A 17,850-nucleotide genomic window follows, 5' to 3' on the forward strand; every position below is an offset into this window, starting at 1 on the left:
GTGTACAGCTTTGTACCCTGGTGGTGTACAGCTTTGTCCCCTGGTGGTGTACAGCTTTCTACCCTGGTGGTGTACAGCTTTGTACCATGGTGGTGTACAGCTTTCCACCCTGGTGGTGTACAGCTTTGTCCCCTGGTGGTGTACAGCTTTCCACCCTGGTGGTGTACAGCTTTGTCGTCCCCTGGTGGTGTACAGCTTTCTACCCTGGTGGTGTACAGCTTGTCGTCCCCTGGTGGTGTACAGCTTTGTACCCTGGTGGTGTACAGCTTTCCACCCTGGTGGTGTACAGCTTTGTACCCTGGTGGTGTACAGCTTTGTCCCCTGGTGGTGTACAGCTTTGTACCCTGGTGGTGTACAGCTTTCCACCCTGGTGGTGTACAGCTTTGTCCCCTGGTGGTGTACAGCTTTCTACCCTGGTGGTGTGCAGCTTTGTCCCCTGGTGGTGTACAGCATTCTACCCTGGTGGTGTACAGCCTTGTCACCTGGTGGTGTACAGCATTCGACCCTGGTGGTGTACAGCCTTGTCCCCTGGTGGTGTACAGCATTCTACCCTGGTGGTGTACAGCCTTGTCCCCTGGTGGTGCCTTGTCCCCTGGTGGTGTACAGCCTTGTCCCCTGGTGGTGTACAGCTTTCATGGAAATATGAACAAAGGCGATGTTTCACCTTTTCTAATGTTGGGGTGACTCTAGGAAAAGTCAAATTTCAAGTTGAAAAAAATACAATTTTGGGGTTTTTCTCTGCTGTTAAACACAGTGGCAGGTCATTTGTAACCCTTAAGACAACACAAGGGTTAAGGTTTTGTCTCCTTCGCGTTTGGTGGCAACTCAGTTGTCACTAGTTTTGGTGTTAGAATGCCATAGCCGCGGAAAGTAGTTTGAGGGTGGGTGTGCTGCAATTGTTAAAATGATTATTCTTTTCTTCTTATTTAGCAGTGAGGGCTGCAGCGCACTCTAAGTCCCACGGCTATGTACAAAGCACTTCATTTTAGCCACGTCAAATCAAAGCAAATCAAATTGGATTTGTCACATGTGCCGAATACAACAGGTGTACCGCGAACTGCTTACTTACAAGCCCTTAACCAACAATGCAGTTCTAGAAAATAGAGTTAAGAAAATATTTGCTAAATAAATTAAAGTAAACACAATAAAACAACAATAACAAAGGGTATGGGTACAGAGTTAATTTGCAGGGGTACACGTTTGTAGGGGTAAAGTAACTATACAAAGATAATAAACAGTGAGTAGCAGCAGAGTAAAAACAAAGGGGGGTGGGATGTCAATGTAAATAGTCTGGGTGGCCATTTGATTAATTGTTCAGCAGTCTTATGGCTTGGGGGTAGAAGCTGATTTTGCACTCTGGTACCGCTTGCCGTGTGTTAGCAGAGACAACAGTCTATGACTTGGGTGACTGGAGTCTTTGACAATGTTTTGGGCCTTCCTCTGACACAGCCTAGTATTTCGGGCCTGGATGGAAGGAAGCTTGGGCCCAGTGATGTACTGGGTTCTACATATTACCCTCTGTAGTGCCTTATGGTCGAATGCCAAGCAGTTGCCATGATGCAACTGGTCAGGATGCTTTCGATGGTGCAGCTGTAGAACTTTTTGAGGATCTGGGGACCCATGCCAAATCTTTCCAGTCTCCCGAGTGGGAAAAGGCGTTGATGTGCCCTCTTCACAACTTTCTTGGTGTGTTTGGACCATGATAGTTTGTTGGTGATGTGGACACCAAGGAACTAGAAACTCCCGATGCTAATGGGGGCGTGTTTGGCCCTCCTTAGTCTTGATCACATTTAGGGAGAGGTTGTTGTCCTGGCACCACACTGGCAGGTCTCTGACGTCCTCCCTATAGGCTCTCTCATTGTTGTCGATGATCAGGCCTACCACTGTTTTGTTGTCAGCAAAAGTAATAATGGTGTTGGAGTCATGCTTAGCCACGCAGTCGTGGGTGAACAGGGAGTATAGGAGGGCACTAGCACACACCCTAAGGGGCCCCCGTGTTGAGGATCAGCGTGGCAGATGTGTTGTTGTCTACCCTTACCACTAGGAGGTGGCCCGTCAGGAAGTCCAGGATCCAGTTGCAGAGGGAGGTGTTTTAGTCCCAGGGTCCTTAGCTTAGTGTTGAGCTTTGTGGGCACTGTGGTGTTTAACGCTGAGCTGTAGTCAATGAACAACATTCTCACATAGGTGTTCGTAGGCATTTCCACTCATCCAAGGGGCTGCTACAAGACGCCGCAAATGGAGAAGAGGAATACGGAGTGGGATTTTAGTAAGACTCAGGATGCATGCACACCATCTACTGCTTCCGAGTATATTACTCACTAATGTTCAGTCCCTGGACTGTAAAATAGACGAGCTCAGGGCGAGGATCTCCTTCCAGAGAGACAGTCTGTTTCATGGAATCATGGCTCTCTCCACATATACTGTCCCCGTCCATACAGCTTCTCCGTACATTCTGTGGACAGGAAGAAAGAACTCTCAGGGAAAAGGAAAGGTGAGGTGTATGTTTCATCATTAACTACCCATGGTGTGATTGTGGTAATGAACAGGAACTCAAGTCCTTTTGTTCTCCCGATCTGGAATACCTCACTATCAAATGCCGACAGCATTACCTCCCAAGAGAATTCTCTTCTGTCATCGACACTGTTGTGTATATTCCCCTTCAAACCGAATATTCCGTTTAAAGTGAAATTGATGAAAACACTACTGAAGTTTTATCAACACAATGCCTGAGCTACTTGCTCATCAAAAATTTGGGACCATTTCCCCCTTCCGGGATGGCTATAAGCCCCTCCCCCGCCTTCGGCAAATCAGATCGCGCCTCCATTCTGCTCTTCCCTTCCTATAGACAGAAACTTAAACAGAAAGTACCTGTGGTCAGGACTATTCAACAACGTTGGCATGGACAATCAGAATCTATCACACGGACTGGGATATGTTCAGGGTTATCTCTGAGAAAAACATTGACGTACATATACACTGACTCGTGACTGAGTTCGTCAGGAAGTGCATAGAGGATGTGGATCCCATTGTGACGATTAGTACTTATCCAAACCAAAAGGCGTTGATAGATGGCAGGATTTGCGCAAAACTGATGACGCATCTGGAATACTGTAAGAATGCTGTTCACCGGACTACAGCTCAACCTTTAACCCCATAGTGGCCTCCAAGCTCATCACTAAGCTTGAGGTTCTGGGTATGAACCCCGCTCTGTGCAACTGGTTCCTGGACTTCCTGATGGGCCAACTCCAGGTGGTGAAGGTAGGCAACAACACCTCTGCTTTGCTGACCCCACAAGGGTGCATGCTCAGCCCCCTCCTGTACGCCCAGTTCACCCATGACTCTATGGCCACGCACGTCTCCCAACTAAATCATCAAGTTTGCAGACGACACAACAGTGGTAGGCCTGATTACCAACAACAAGACAGCCTACAGGGAGGAGTGGTCCATCCACATGGACAGTGTGGAAGGCACAACAGCGCTTCTTTAACCTCAGGAGGCTGAAGGAATTTGACTTGGCCCCTCAGACCCTCACAAGCTTTTACAGATGCACCATTGAGAGAGCTGTACTGTCCGCAACCGCGGGGCACTCCAGAGGCTGGTGCGATCAGCCCAACGCATCACTAGGGGAACACTGTCATCTCTCCATCTCTCCGCTACCATCTAGAAGGCGGAGACAGTACAGGTGATTCAAAGCTGGGACCGAGAGACTGAAAAACATATTCTTTCTCCAGGCCATCAGACTGTTAAATAGTCACTATTAGCTGGCCTCCACCCAGTACCCTGCCCTGAACTTCAGTCACTGTTACTAGCCAGCTACGACCCGGTACTCAACCCTGCACCTTAGGGCAGTACTATGTACATAGTCATTGAACCCTGGTCACTTTAATAATGTTTACATAGTGTTTTACCCACTTCATATGTATATACTGTATTCTAGTCAAGGCTCATCCTACAGTGCCTTGCGAAAGTATTCGGCCCCCTTGAACTTTGCGACATTTTGCCACATTTCAGGCTTCAAACATAAAGATATAAAACTGTATTTTTTTGTGAAAAATCAACAAGTGGGACACAATCATGAAGTGGAACGACATTTATTGGATATTTCAAACTTTTTTAGCAAATCAAAAACTGAAAAATTGGGCGTGCAAAATTATTCAGCCCCTTTACTTTCAGTGCAGCAAACTCTCTCCAGAAGTTCAGTGAGGATCTCTTAATGATCCAATGTTGACCTAAATGACTAATGATGATAAATACAATCCACCTGTGTGTAATCAAGTCTCCGTATAAATGCACCTGCACTGTGATAGTCTCAGAGGTCCGTTAAAAGCGCAGAGAGCATCATGAAGAACAAGGAACACACCAGGCAGGTCCGAGATACTGTTGTGAAGAAGTTTAAAGCCGGATTTGGATACAAAAAGATTTCCCAAGCTGTAAACATCCCAAGGAGCACTGTGCAAGCGATAATATTAAAATGGAAGGAGTATCAGACCACTGCAAATCTACCAAGACCTGGCCGTCCTTCTAAACTTTCAGCTCATACAAGGAGAAGACTGATCAGAGATGCAGCCAAGAGGCCCATGATCACTCTGGATGAACTGCAGAGATCTACAGCTGAGGTGGGAGACACTGTCCATAGGACAACAATCAGTCGTATATTGCACAAATCTGGCCTTTGTGGAAGAGTGGCAAGAAGAAAGCCATTTCTTAAAGATATCCATAAAAAGTGTTGTTTAAAGTTTGCCACAAGCCACCTGGGAGACACACCAAACATGTGGGAGAAGGTGCTCTGGTCAGATGAAACCAAAATTGAACTTTTTGGCAACAATGCAAAATGTTATGTTTGGCGTAAAAGCAACACAGAACATCACCCTGAACACACCATCCCCACTGTCAAACATGGTGGTGGCAGCATCATGGTTTGGGCCTGCTTTTCTTCAGCAGGGACAGGGAAGATGGTTAAAATTGATGGGAAGATGGATGGAGCCAAATACAGGACCATTCTGGAAGAAAACCTGATGGAGTATGCAAAAGACCTGAGACTGGGACGGAGATTTGTGTTCCAACAAGACAATGATTGGAATAAAAGCTAAATCTACAATGGAATGGTTCAAAAATAAACATATCCAGGTGTTAGAATGGCCAAGTCAAAGTCCAGACCTGAATCCAATCGAGAATCTGTGGAAAAAACTGAAAACTGCTGTTCACAAATGCTCTCCATCCAACCTCACTGAGCTCGAGCTGTTTTGCAAGGAGGAATGGGAAAAAATTTCAGTCTCTCGATGTGCAAAACTGAGAGACATACCCCAAGCGATTTACAGCTGTAATCTCAGCAAAAGGGGGCTGAATCATTTTGCACGCCCAATTTTTCAGTTTTTGATTTGTTAAAAAAGTTTGAAATATCCAATAAATGTCGTTCCACTTCATGATTCTGTCCCACTTGTTGATTCTTCACAAAAAAATACAGTTTTATATCTTTGTTTGAAGCCTGAAATGTGGCAAAAGGTCGCAAAGTTCAAGGGGGGCGAATACTTTCGCAAGGCACTGTATATAACTACCACTGTGCACATCTTTTTTATTCATATGCTGTCCATCATTTCTAAACAGCCACAGGAGGTTGGTGGCACCTTCATTGGGGAGGACGGGCTCTTGGTAATGGCTGGAGCGGAATCAGTGGAATGGTATCAAATACATCAACCACATGGTTTCCATGTGTTTGACGCCATTCCATTGAGTCCGTTCAAGCCATTATTACAAGACATACTTCCCTCAACAGCCTCTACTGATACACACACGATCATATACATATAAACTCAGCAACAACAACCATAAAGACCCTTTTTCAGGACCCTGTCTTTCAAAGATCATTTGTAATAATCAAAATAACTTCACAGCTCTTCATTGTAAAATATTTAAACACCGTTTCCCATGCTTGTTCAATGAAGACAGGACGGACAGCTGATCGTCCTCGCAGTTGCAGACTAGGTGTAACACCTGCACAGGATCAATACATCCGAACATCATACCTGCGGACATCTGAACATAATACCTGACATCTGAACATAATACCTGCAGAACAGGTAAAGGATGGCAACATCAACTGCTTGAGTTACACCAGGAACGCACAATCCCTCCATCAGTGCTCAGACTGTCCACAATAGGCTGAGAGAGGCTGGACTGAGGGCTTGTAGGCCTGTTGTAAGGCAGGTCCTCACCAGACATCACCGGCAACAACGTCGCCTATGGGCTCAAACCCACTGTCGCTGGACCAGACAGGACTGGCAAAACGTGCTCTTCGACGAGTCGCGGTTGTGTCTCACAAGGGGTGATGGACGGATTTGCGTTTATTGTCGAAGGAATGAGCGTTACACCGAGGCCTGTACTCTGGAGAGGGATCACTTGGAGATTGAGGGTCCATCATGATCTGGGGCGGTGTGTCACAGCATCATCTGGCTGGGCTTGTCATTGCAGGCAATCTCAACGCTGTACGTTACAGGGAAGACATCCTCCTCCCTCATAGCCCGCAGGAGTGGGCTATCGTCTGCAGGCTCATCCTGACATGATCCTCCAGCAATGCCACCAGCCATACTGCTCGTTCTATGCGTTATTTCCTGCAAGACAGGCATGTCAGTGTTCTGCCATGTTGGATCGGAGGGTGAGGGCTAGGGCCAAATCCCCCAGAAATCTCTGGGAACTTGCAGGTGCCATGGTAGAAGAGTGGGGTAACAGCTCACAGCAAGAACTGGCAAATCTGGTGCAGTCCATGAGGAGGAGACGCACTGCAGTACTTAATGCAGCTGGTGGCCACAGACTTACTTTTGATTTTTCTTAATCGCTTTATTTTTGGAGACGATTTGTGTATTGAAAGGGAAAGGGCATACCTGGTCAGTTGCACAACTGAATGCAATTCTGCCGAAATGTGTCTTCCGCATTTAACCCAACCTCTCTGTTTTGTATTGTTAGGTGTTACTGCACTGTTGGCGCTAGGAACAGAAGCATTTTGCTATACCCGCGATAACATTTGCAAAACGTGTACACAACCAATAAAATTGTATTTGTAAAAGACCAAGGACATGCTGTTGGAGCCATACAAATAGGTAAATGGCTCTGCATTCTAGTCTGTTGTCCCCATCCAGTGGTCCCAAGGAGGAAGTGCGTCTGCCAGCATAATGACATCTCATTGTGGCCACCAGACTGCGCTGTTTCACATGAATTGATGCCAGTTTCTTCGCGCAGTGATGAAATAACACGTTGCAAAAAGCAGTCAGACTCCAGGTATGACAACGCTTTATAGAATAACCACAAACTCTCATCCAATAATAAATTAACTCATAACAATTATCAACTTCACATTTATTTTCATAAAGTACTTATTTGTCAATTATAAACCAACAAACAGGCCTTTACAGTGCTTCAAAGGACCATCTGTACAATTTTCCTGACATCAGGTGAATAATGTATTTACAGACAGACAGACTGGGAAGGTGCACTAAACACCATGATTGTCAGAAAAGCATCAGAAGAGAAAGAGAGAGAGAAAGAGAGAGAGAGAGAAGAGAAAGAGAGAGAGAAAGAGAGATGGATGTTTTGCACATTGTAAATATCATGTAGGTCTATTTCAGACAGCAAACTCTTATAACATAAAAATAAATATGTCCATATGAATTCTCCGTGAAATCCAAGCCCCTTAGTAGCATGTATCCCGTTATCAATGGGCAGTTTCAGATGTCAAAGTCAGAGTCGCTGTCCATTACCGAGAGGATCATCTCCGGGCTGCATGCACTTCCGGTGGGGCTGCATTCTGTCCTGGCCAGAGCGAGCATGGCTCCGGGTCGCATCCCGTGGTGCGCGAGCCTGGGAAATAACACACAAATTGTTGTATTACCCAGATCACAGCTCACCACCCAAATGTTTAGACAGACACACAAATATTTGCAGATGTTGCAAAATAGGTAAAAGTCCTATACACATCAGTGCGTCCCATACAAGATGTTTATCCAGAACTCATGAAAAGTCCAAGGCTTTCCATTTGGGTTCACTTTGCAGAATCAGATTTCCCGTCTATTTTTAAACAATAGCGTACATTCTCCCGAACGGAAGTTGTGGATGTAATGTATTAACCTGTTCTTGTTGGCGGCTGCGCGGTCTCTCTGTCTCCGGTTCTTGAACCAGTTCCCGACCTGTGTTGGAGTGAGCCCGGTGGCGCGCGCCAGCTCCCTTTTCCTCGCGGGGTCTGGGTAAGGGTCCTGGAGGTACCGTTCCCTCAGCAGGCCCCGCGTCCGCTCCTGGAAATTATCATCAACATCAAACTGTAGGTTATTTACGGGAAAACAAATAATAATGTAATCCAAACAATAAGGAAATAAATCTAAATTAAATGTAGGCTATCCATAACAATTAAAGTGTAGAATTGGACTACAACTCCATAAAAGCCACTTGGCCTGAAAAAATATGAAACACCAATAAAACAAAGAAAAAACCTTGAAGCAGTGTGAGTTTGTCTCGCCGTCCCAGATAGTTCTTGGTAAAGGGAACTTCTTCCTGATACGGTACTTGTCCACCGGGCCCAACGACCGCCCGCGCAGCCTCTCAGCCTCCCGGTAGTGCGCCTCGAGCCACATGGCCTGTAGTTTACCGTGCGAGGCGCGGCGCATAAAGCTGTGGTTCTCCAGGATGCAATAGAGTTCGCGGTAGTTCCCGGTGTGAAAGGCGACCACGGCACGCGCCCTCCGGACGGACTCATGCTCTGTAATGAAGCACGCGCCACCTGGGGCCACCGGCAGGGACCACAGAAACCGCGCGAGCCGCTCGACGTCCCCGGTCTCCTCCAAAGTCTCACACACACCGGCCACCTGACAAGAACAACAACAGCAACTGTAATCTCCAAAAGTAAGACACACATCACAAACAAATAAACACACACACACACACCTGCGCCGCGGAGAAACGGAACCCAGGGAGAGCAGAGGCAGGTGCGCAAGCAGGGGGTTCCTCCGGTAATAGCATGCCGGGCAGGAGGAAATGGGCGGGAAAGAGCTCTAGCGGGGATCTGAACACCATCGGGTCAGCGTAGAGGAGAGAAGAAAAGGCCAGTCCGCTATGAGCTCCGTTATGAGCTCGACAGTCTGGTGGAGTCTTTCTATAGCTCACCTGATGGGCGGGGTGGGGTCCTAGGTCTGCATCTCCATTGGGTGCCCTGCTGGAAGGGGCGGGGCTGTGAAAGCAGCATCGCACATCACAGCCTAGCAAGTGACAGACCCTTTCCCCTCCGAAGGGGGACAAACACACATGAGGAGGAGGATGAAGAGAGTGTTAGAAAAAGGCTGACAGTTTATCCATGAAAAGTGTTCGGAATTCTACAACATCAATGGAAAATCTCAATTGGATTTCCTTTATTCTTCTCATGCCTCCTCCCCTTCATTTTAAAAAGTTCAAAGGTAATTGAGGAGGAGCAGCGAGGAGAGGGAACTTGGAGAGAATGTGGAAACAAATGTGCTTGTAAGAAATTAGACTCTCGTCCACAAGCATGTCATCAGGCAAATGATGTTTACAGAGGTGGAATCCCAAAATACATGTGTAAAGTGGTAAAAATATATGTAGCTAGTTGGTGAAATTGCCACTGGGGATGGGGGGGAGGTATAGAATTTCAGGATATTCACTTTAAAAACAAAAACATTCACACCCCTACTAATTTCACCCTTGGTGGTCTCCCATTCTCATTGGGTCATAGCACTATCAATATGGCTCAGATTGAAAAGGAGAAAGTGCATTCATTCTGGTTTTCCTGTTGGCTGGGGGGAAAAAAATGTGGGCAGCACCCCTGGTAGGCTAAACCAATCACACCCGACAGTCCTGCGGGCTAAACCTAAAGCACCAAAATAGTACCCCGTCGTCATTGCCGTTTGTCATTTGAAGAAAAATGTTCAGAATGACCGAGATGCTGACAGAATCTTGTCCTGGAGGCAGAACTGAGGGATTTCCACTAGATGGGCCAGCTGCAAAGTCAAATTTGTCTGTATTGTAAAATCACTTTTTGGTCTTCAGTTAAGGTTAGGCATTAGGGTTAGCAGTGTGGTAAACAAGAGCTTTTTAAACCCCCCCCCCTTTATTTAACTAGGCAAGTCAGTTTAGAACAAATTCTTATTTTCAATGATGGCCTGGGAACAGTGGGTTAACTGCTTGTTCAGGGGCAGAACGACAGATTTTTACCTTGTCAGCTCAGGGATTCAATATATAGCAACCTTTCAGTTACTGGCCCAACGCTCTAACCACTTGGCTACCTGCCGCCCCGGTCTACCTACTGAGGCAGAGGTCCTGAGTTCCAGCCTCTGTATGAGCCAAATCAGGAGGAAGTGGTTGAATCAGTTGTTTCCACGTCATTTCAAATGAAATTACAATGAACCAACGTTGAACTGCCCAGTGGGTCCACCTGCCCAGTGGGTCGACCTGCCCAGTGGGTCGACCTGCCCAGTCGACCTGCCCAGTGGGTCGAACTGCCCAGTCGACCTGCCCAGTCGACCTGCCCAGTGGGTCGAACTGCCCAGTCGACCTGCCCAGTGGGTCGAACTGCCCAGTCGACCTGCCCAGTGGGTCGACCTGCCCAGTCGACCTGCCCAGTGGGTCGAACTGCCCAGTCGACCTGCCCAGTCGACCTGCCCAGTGGGTCCACCTGCCCAGTCGACCTGCCCAGTGGGTCGAACTGCCCAGTCGACCTGCCCAGTGGGTCGACCTGCCCAGTGGGTCGAACTGCCCAGTGGGTCGATACTTATACCTCATTTGAGTGTCACTACAGTACCAGGCATTTTATTGATGTGAATGAGAATAATTTTTTTTTACCTCTAACCAAGGCTGGAATTAATTGTTACATTCTTAGATGTGTTTAGTGGACATAGTTAGGTTAAATAAATAAATAGCCTGGATTCTGGAATGTATTCATGATCAATTATAATCTCATAGACCGACACAAACACAGTTGGGCTCCCGAGTGGTGCTGTGCTCTAAGGCACTGCATCTCAGTGCTTGAGACATCATTACAGACACCCTGGTTTGAATCCAGGCTGTATCACAACCGGCCATGATTGAGAGTCCCATAGGGCGAAGCACAATTGGCCCAGCGTCATCCAGGGTTGGCGGGTGTTGGCCGTCATTGGAAATAAGAATTTGTTCTTAACTGACTTGCCAAGTTAATAAAGGGCCAAATGAATAAAAGTTGCTCTGGATAAGAGTGTCTGCCAAATGAATAAACTGTCAAATGTAAGATGACATTTAGCCTTGGCTAGACCTGTTTTGTGTGCATCTCTTAGAAACGGGGTACTCTTGTACAAAAATATGATTTCATCAGATTCTTGATGAGAATACCCATCTGTTCACTATTTGATGATGTACTGGCATTTCAATAGCAAAACAACTCAACCATCCATGTCCTTGTTCGTAAAAGCTTGTCCCGTTATGTGACGTGGATGTTCCCATTTTGAAACACCATTGGTACAGGATTAATTGTGTAAAGTCTCCCATTGGACCTTTGACGGCAACATCTATCAGAAGAGGAAGCTGTCAAGGTCTTCTTTCAGCCAGATACTCTGGTTGTACCTGGCTCCTACTAAGTATGCGAAGACACAGCTGTCGGAAGTTTACATACACCTTAGCCAAATACATTTAAACTCAGTTTTTCACAACTCCTTACATTTAATCCTCAAAAAATTCCCTATTTTAGGTCAGTTAGGATCACCACTTTATTTTAAGAATGTGAAATGTCAGAATAATAGTAGAGAGAATAATTTATTTCAGCTTTTATTTCTTTCATCACATTCCCAGTGGGTCAGAAGTTTAAATACACTCAATTAGTATTTGGTAGCATTGCCTTTGAATTGTTTAACTTGGGTCAAACGTTTTGGGTAGCTTTCCACAAGCTTCCCACAATAAGTTGGGTGAATTGTGGCCAATTTCTCCTGACAGAGCTGGTGTAACAGAGTCAGGTTTGTCGGCCTCCTTGCTCACACGTGCTTTTTCTCAGTTCTGCCCACAAATTCTTTCGGATTGAGGTCAGGCCACTCCAATAACCTTGACTTAGTTGTCCTGAAGCCATTTTGCCACAACTTTGGAAGTATGCTTTGGGGTCATTGTCCATTTGGAAGACCCATTTGCGACCAAGCTTTAACTTCCTGAGTGATGTCTTGATGTTGCTTCAATATATCCACAGCCTCATGATGCCATCTATTTTTGTGAAGTGCACCAGTCTGTCCTGCAGCAAAGCACCCCCACAACATGATGCTGCCACCCCCATGCTTCACGGTTGGGATGGTGTTCTTCGGCTTGCAAGCCTCCCCTTTTCTCCTCCAAAACATAACGATGGTCATCATGGCCAAACAGTTCTATTTTTGTTTCATCAGACCAGAGGACATTTCTCCAAAAAGTAAGATCTTTGTCCCCATGTGCAGTTGCAAACCGAAAGTCTGGCTTTTTTATGGCGGTTTTGGAGTAGTGGCTTCTTCATTGCTGAGCGCCCTTTCAGGTTATGTTGATATTTTACTGTGGATAGAGATACTTTTGTACCCGTTTCCTCCAGCATCTTCACAAGGTCCTTTGCGGTTGTTCTGGGATTGATTTGCACTTTTCACACCAAAGGACATTCATCTCTAGGAGAGAGAACTCATCTCCTTCCTTAGCAGTATGACGGCTGCGTGGTCCCATGGTGTTTATACTTGCGTACTATTGTTTGTGCAGATGAATGTGGTACCTTCAGGCATTTGGAAATTGCTCACAAGGATGAACCAGACTTGTGGAGGTCTACAATTTATTTTCTGAGGTCTTGGCAGATTTATTTTGATTTCCCCATGATGTCAAGCAAGGAGGCACCAAGTTTGAAGGTAGGCCTTGAAATACATCCACAGGTACACCTCCAATTGACTCAAATGATCAGAATCTTCTGAAGACATGATATCTTTTTCTGGAATTTTCCAAGCTGTTTAAAGGCACAGTCAACTTAGTGTATGTAAACTTCTGACCCACTGGAATTGTGATGCATTGAATGATAAGTGAAATAATCTGTCTGTAAACAATTGTTGGAAAAATTACTTGTGTCATGCACAAAGTAGATGTCCTGACTTTCCAAAACGATAGTTTAACAAGTAATGTGTGGAGTGGTTGAAAAACAAGTTTTAATGACTCCAACCTAAGTGTATGTAAACTTCTGACTTCAACTGTATATATACACACAATTTTATTTATAATGTATATGTGTGTGTCTTCTTTTAAAAGCATATGTTCCATGGTTCAGGAAGCCTGACCTAGAGCATACTGCTGAGCCAAACTGGATCTGTGTTAATGCAGATTGAATGTGTTTATCAGACTGTTAGATATAATAATCTGACTATAATAGAATGGCTTAACACTCAAATGATGAATATGAGAAAGCAGAACAGTGGTTAGAATAATGGCTTATATTCAAAGGCAGAACACAGAGTAACACATGCTCCGTCTGTGGTCTAGGTGAGATTCTCCGCCACAATGCCCCCGTACCGGATGTTTGCCATTACCAGTATTAATGGGGCAAGCTGCTTAACGGTGATATGGTGGACAGAGGTCACACCCTGGACCTGTGGTTTATTTCATAATAATGATAATTGTCTGTGTGCATGTATGCACATATGTCCAGTGTGTGTCCACTACCTTGGGATGCAGACATCATACAGTGAGATTTGATTTCAGAATGATAGATGAAGATCTATACATCTGCAGGAGTGCCCATGAGGTCTGGGATGGGGCAAGATTGTTGTGCCCTGTCCTAAAACAACCGTACACCAGATTGGTGATTGACACATTTGATCACTTATGACACATTGTTGTTCTTCATGCTTCCAGATGAATCAAAAACAACGAGAGAAAAAACACAGGCCCATGCAGATGTGTCAGTGTGGACTGGCGGGGGGGGGGGGGTCACTGCACAGCTCAAAGGGTTAATGCCTATTACCCCCACATGCAGATGGACCTTTCTGAGCCCTGTCAGTGTGTGTGTGTGTGTGTGTGTGTGTGTGTGTGTGTGTGTGTGTGTGTGTGTGTGTGTGTGTGTGTGTGTGTGTGTGTGTGTGTGTCTGCATTGTCTAGGAATGTGTTGATGGTTTATTCACTCAGGGTGATGCATCTGAACCAGGATATGTCATGGCAGTATCCATTCCATCAATTCTCTAACTCTCGTTCTCTCAAACAAACACACACACGCTACTAGAAATGTCTTAGCCATTGGTCACAGTCTGTCAGATCCACTGTGGAGTCTAAAGCAGACTGCTGGATCTATAATAGAACTATGACCAGGTAGGTGTGGTTCTACTTGACCCACACAAAGGTACGCTGGTATCAATGTTCTGTCTTTATAAGCTGTATAGCAGGCTGGTTCTATACTCAATACACATCTATTGTTCCCAATCTCCCCATGGAGAAATATTAACCATACAGAAACATTTAAACAGGAGGCCAAATATGAGGAGGAGAAGAGAGGGGGAGGAGAGGAGTAGAGAAGGGGAGGAGAGGAGTAGAGGAGTAGAGAGGGGGAGGAGAGGAGTAGAGAGGGGGAGGAGGAGCAAAGGGAAGGAGAGGAGAAGAGAGGGGGAGGAGAGGAGTAGTGAAGGGGAGGAGGAGGAGCAAAGGGAAGGAGAGGAGAAGAGGAGGGGAGGAGGAGCAAAGGGAAGGAGAGGAGAAGAGGAGGGGAGGAGAGGAGTAGAGAAGGGGAGGAGGAGCAAAGGGAAGGAGAGGAGAAGAGAGGGGGAGGAGGAGCAGAGAGGGGGAGGAGGAGCAGAGAGGGGGAGGAGGAGCAAAGGGAAGAAGAGGAGAAGAGAGGGGGAGGAGAGGAGTAGAGAAGGGGAGGAGGAGCAAAGGGAAGGAGAGGAGAAGAGGGGGAGGATAGGAGTAGAGAGGGGGAGGAGGAGCAAAGGGAAGGAGGAGGAGGAGGGGAGGAGAGGAGAGAGAGGGGGAGGAGAGGAGAGAGGGGGGAGGAGGAGCAAAGGGAAGGAGAGGAGAAGAGAGGGGAGGAGAGGAGTAGAGAGGGGGAGGAGGAGCAAAGGGAAGGAGAGAGAAGAGGAGGGGAGGAGAGAGGAGTAGAGAAGGGGAGGAGAGAGCAAAGGGAAGGAGGAGGAAAGGGAGGAGAGGAGAGAGGAGAGAGAGGAGGGGAGGAGGAGCAAAGGGAAGGAGAGGAGAAGAGGAGGGGAGGAGAGCAAAGGAAGGGGAGGAGGAGCAAAGGGAAGGAGAGGAGAGAGAGGGGGAGGAGAGGAGAAGAGGGGGAGGAGGAGCAAAGGGAAGGAGAGGAGTAGAGAGGGGGAGGAGGAGCAAAGGGAAGGAGGGAGAAGAGGAGGGGAGGAGAGGAGGGGAGGGGGAGGAGAGGAGTAGAGAGGGGGAGGAGAGGAGCAAAGGGAAGGGGAGGAGAGGAGTAGAGAGGGGAGGAGAGGAGTAGAGAGGGGGAGGAGGAGCAAAGGGAAGGAGAGGAGAAGAGGAGGGGAGGAGAGGAGAAGAGGAGGGGAGGAGGAGCAAAGGAAGAGGAGGAGAGGAGGGAGTAGAGAGGGGGAGGAGAGGAGTAGAGAGGGGGAGGAGAGGAGTAAAGGGGGAGGAGAGGAGAGAGAGGGGGAGGAGGAGAGAGAGGGGAGGAGAGGAGGAGCAGAGGGAAGGAGGAGGAGGAGGAGAGGAGTAGAGAGGGGGAGGAGGAGCAAAGGGGAGGAGAGGAGTAGAGGGGGGAGGAGAGGAGTAGAGAGGGGAGGAGAGGAGTAGAGGGGGGAGGAGGAGCAAAGGGAGAGAGGAGGGGAGGGGAGGAGAGGAGTAGAGAGGGGGAGGAGGAGGAAAGGGAAGGAGAGAGAGGGGGGGAGGAGAGGAGTAGAGAGGGGGAGGAGAGGAGTAGAGAGGGGGAGGAGAGGAGTAGAGAGGGGGAGGAGGAGCAAAGGGAAGGAGAGGAGAAGAGGAGGGGAGGAGAGGAGTAGAGAGGGGGAGGAGGAGCAAAGGGAAGGAAAGGAGTAGAGAGGGGGAGGAGAGGAGTAGAGAGGGGGAGGAGGAGCAAAGGGAAGGAGAGGAGAAGAGAGGGGGAGGAGAGGAGTAGAGAAGGGAGGAGGAGCAAAGGGAAGGAGAGGAGAAGAGGAGGGGAGGAGAAGAGTAGAGGAGGGGAGGAGTAGAGAAGGGGAGGAGAGAAGAGGGGAGGAGAGAGGGGGAGGAGGAGCAAAGGGAAGGAGAGGAGAAGAGGAGGGGAGGAGTAGAGAGGGGGAGGAGGAGCAAAGGGAAGGAGAGAAGAAGAGGAGGGGAGGAGAGGAGTAGAGAAGGGGAGGGGGAGCAAAGGGAAGGAGAGGAGAAGAGGAGTAGAGAAGGGGAGGAGGAGCAAAGGGAAGGAGAGAAGAAGAGGGGAGGAGTAGAGAAGGGGAGGAGGAGCAAAGGGAAGGAGAGAAGAAGAGGGGAGGAGAGGAGTAGAGAGGGGGAGGAGGAGCAAAGGGAAGGAGAGGAGAAGAGAGGAGTAGAGAAGGGGAGGAGGAGCAAAGGGAAGGAGAGGAGTTGCCTGATGATTCTCACTGAATTTAATAAAAAAACAAAAACAAAAAGTGAGAAGTAGGAATTGTGGTCTGAAGCCAAAAAAGAAAGGAAATTCACGAGCACAATGCGCTACTTTACCCATGCTCAACCAAGGTTTTCCAGCACACAGCTTTGACCCACTACAGTAGCTATGTTGGTCTATTGCAATTCCAACAATGTGTAGGCAGGATGCTTATGATTCAAACCTTCTGAAAACAGCCTAATTCATAGTCTTTGAGGAGGCTCTCCCACAATGTGATTTGTACCGCATACAAGGTAATGTGTTGCATTTCTGTATGGACCTCGCTTTGTGCAGGGGGGCACTGTCATGCTGAGAACGGGAAAGAGCCTTGCCCAAACCGTTGCCACAAAGTTGGAAGAATAGTCTAAAGTGTCATTGTATGTTGTGGTGTTAAACATGAAAAACAGTTCAAGACCATGATTTCTCCTCCACCAAGCTTAACAGTTGGCACTATGCAGTCGGTTAGGTAGCGTTCTCCTGGCATCCGCCAAACCCAGATTAGTCCGTCACACTGCCAGATGGTGAAGTAGGTTTCATCATTCCAGAGAACGCGGCGAGATTTACACCACTTCAGCCGTTGGTTGGCATTGCGCATTGTGATCTTAGGCTTGTGTTTGGCTGCTCAGCCAATTTTGAAACCAATTTCATGAAACTCCTGATGAACAGTAATTGTTCTGACTTTGCTTCCAGAGGCAGTTTGGAAGTCAGTAGTGAGTGTTGCACCTGAGGACAGATTATTTTTTACGCGCTTCAGCGGTCCCGTTCTGTGAGCTTGTGTTGCCTACCACTTCGCGGCTGAGCCGTTGTTGCTCCGAGACGTTTTCACTTCAAAATAACAGTACTTACAGTTAATCGGGGCAGCACTAGCAGGGCAGAAATTTGACGAACTGACTTGTTGGAAAGGTGTCATCTTTTGAAGGTGCCATGTTGAAAGTCACTGAGCTCTTCAGTAAGACCATTTTACTGACAATATTTGTCTATGGAGATTGCATGGCTGTGTGCTCGATTTTCTACACCTGTCAGCAACGGGTGTGGCTGAAATAGCCAAATCCACTAACTTGAAGGGGTGTCCACATACTTTTGTATATAAAGTGTACTTCAACTTGACACTATTGAAATGGACAGTCTGGTGACGACAGTTACAAAATGTGTTTGTTCATTTACTCTGTTTATTTCGCTTGCTTGTCTGTCTAAAACATTTGTGTTGGAAACAAGTTACAAGTTAGCAAGCATGGATGGCATTGTCTTCTGACTGCACAGGTCGCGCAAGCAATGAACATAGTGATGTTTTATCT

The 17,850-nt window shown here is 47.2% G+C and overlaps 1 protein-coding gene across 1 annotated transcript; it reads right to left on the minus strand.

Moving 5' to 3' along the window:
* Positions 1-7,333: 7,333 nt before the first annotated feature.
* LOC124047559 (homeobox protein SIX3-like) lies at positions 7,334-9,117 on the minus strand. The gene is made up of 4 exons (XM_046367871.1): positions 8,929-9,117; positions 8,478-8,849; positions 8,119-8,282; positions 7,334-7,851 (listed from the first exon to the last, which is right to left on the minus strand). The coding sequence occupies exons 1-4, from the start codon at positions 9,055-9,057 to the stop codon at positions 7,719-7,721; spliced, it is 798 nt and encodes a 265-aa protein (XP_046223827.1). The 5' UTR covers positions 9,058-9,117; the 3' UTR covers positions 7,334-7,718.
* Between the last annotated feature and the right edge of the window lie 8,733 nt (positions 9,118-17,850).

Source organism: Oncorhynchus gorbuscha, linkage group LG11 (assembly GCF_021184085.1).
Source record: "Oncorhynchus gorbuscha isolate QuinsamMale2020 ecotype Even-year linkage group LG11, OgorEven_v1.0, whole genome shotgun sequence".
Taxonomy (NCBI): domain Eukaryota; kingdom Metazoa; phylum Chordata; class Actinopteri; order Salmoniformes; family Salmonidae; genus Oncorhynchus; species Oncorhynchus gorbuscha.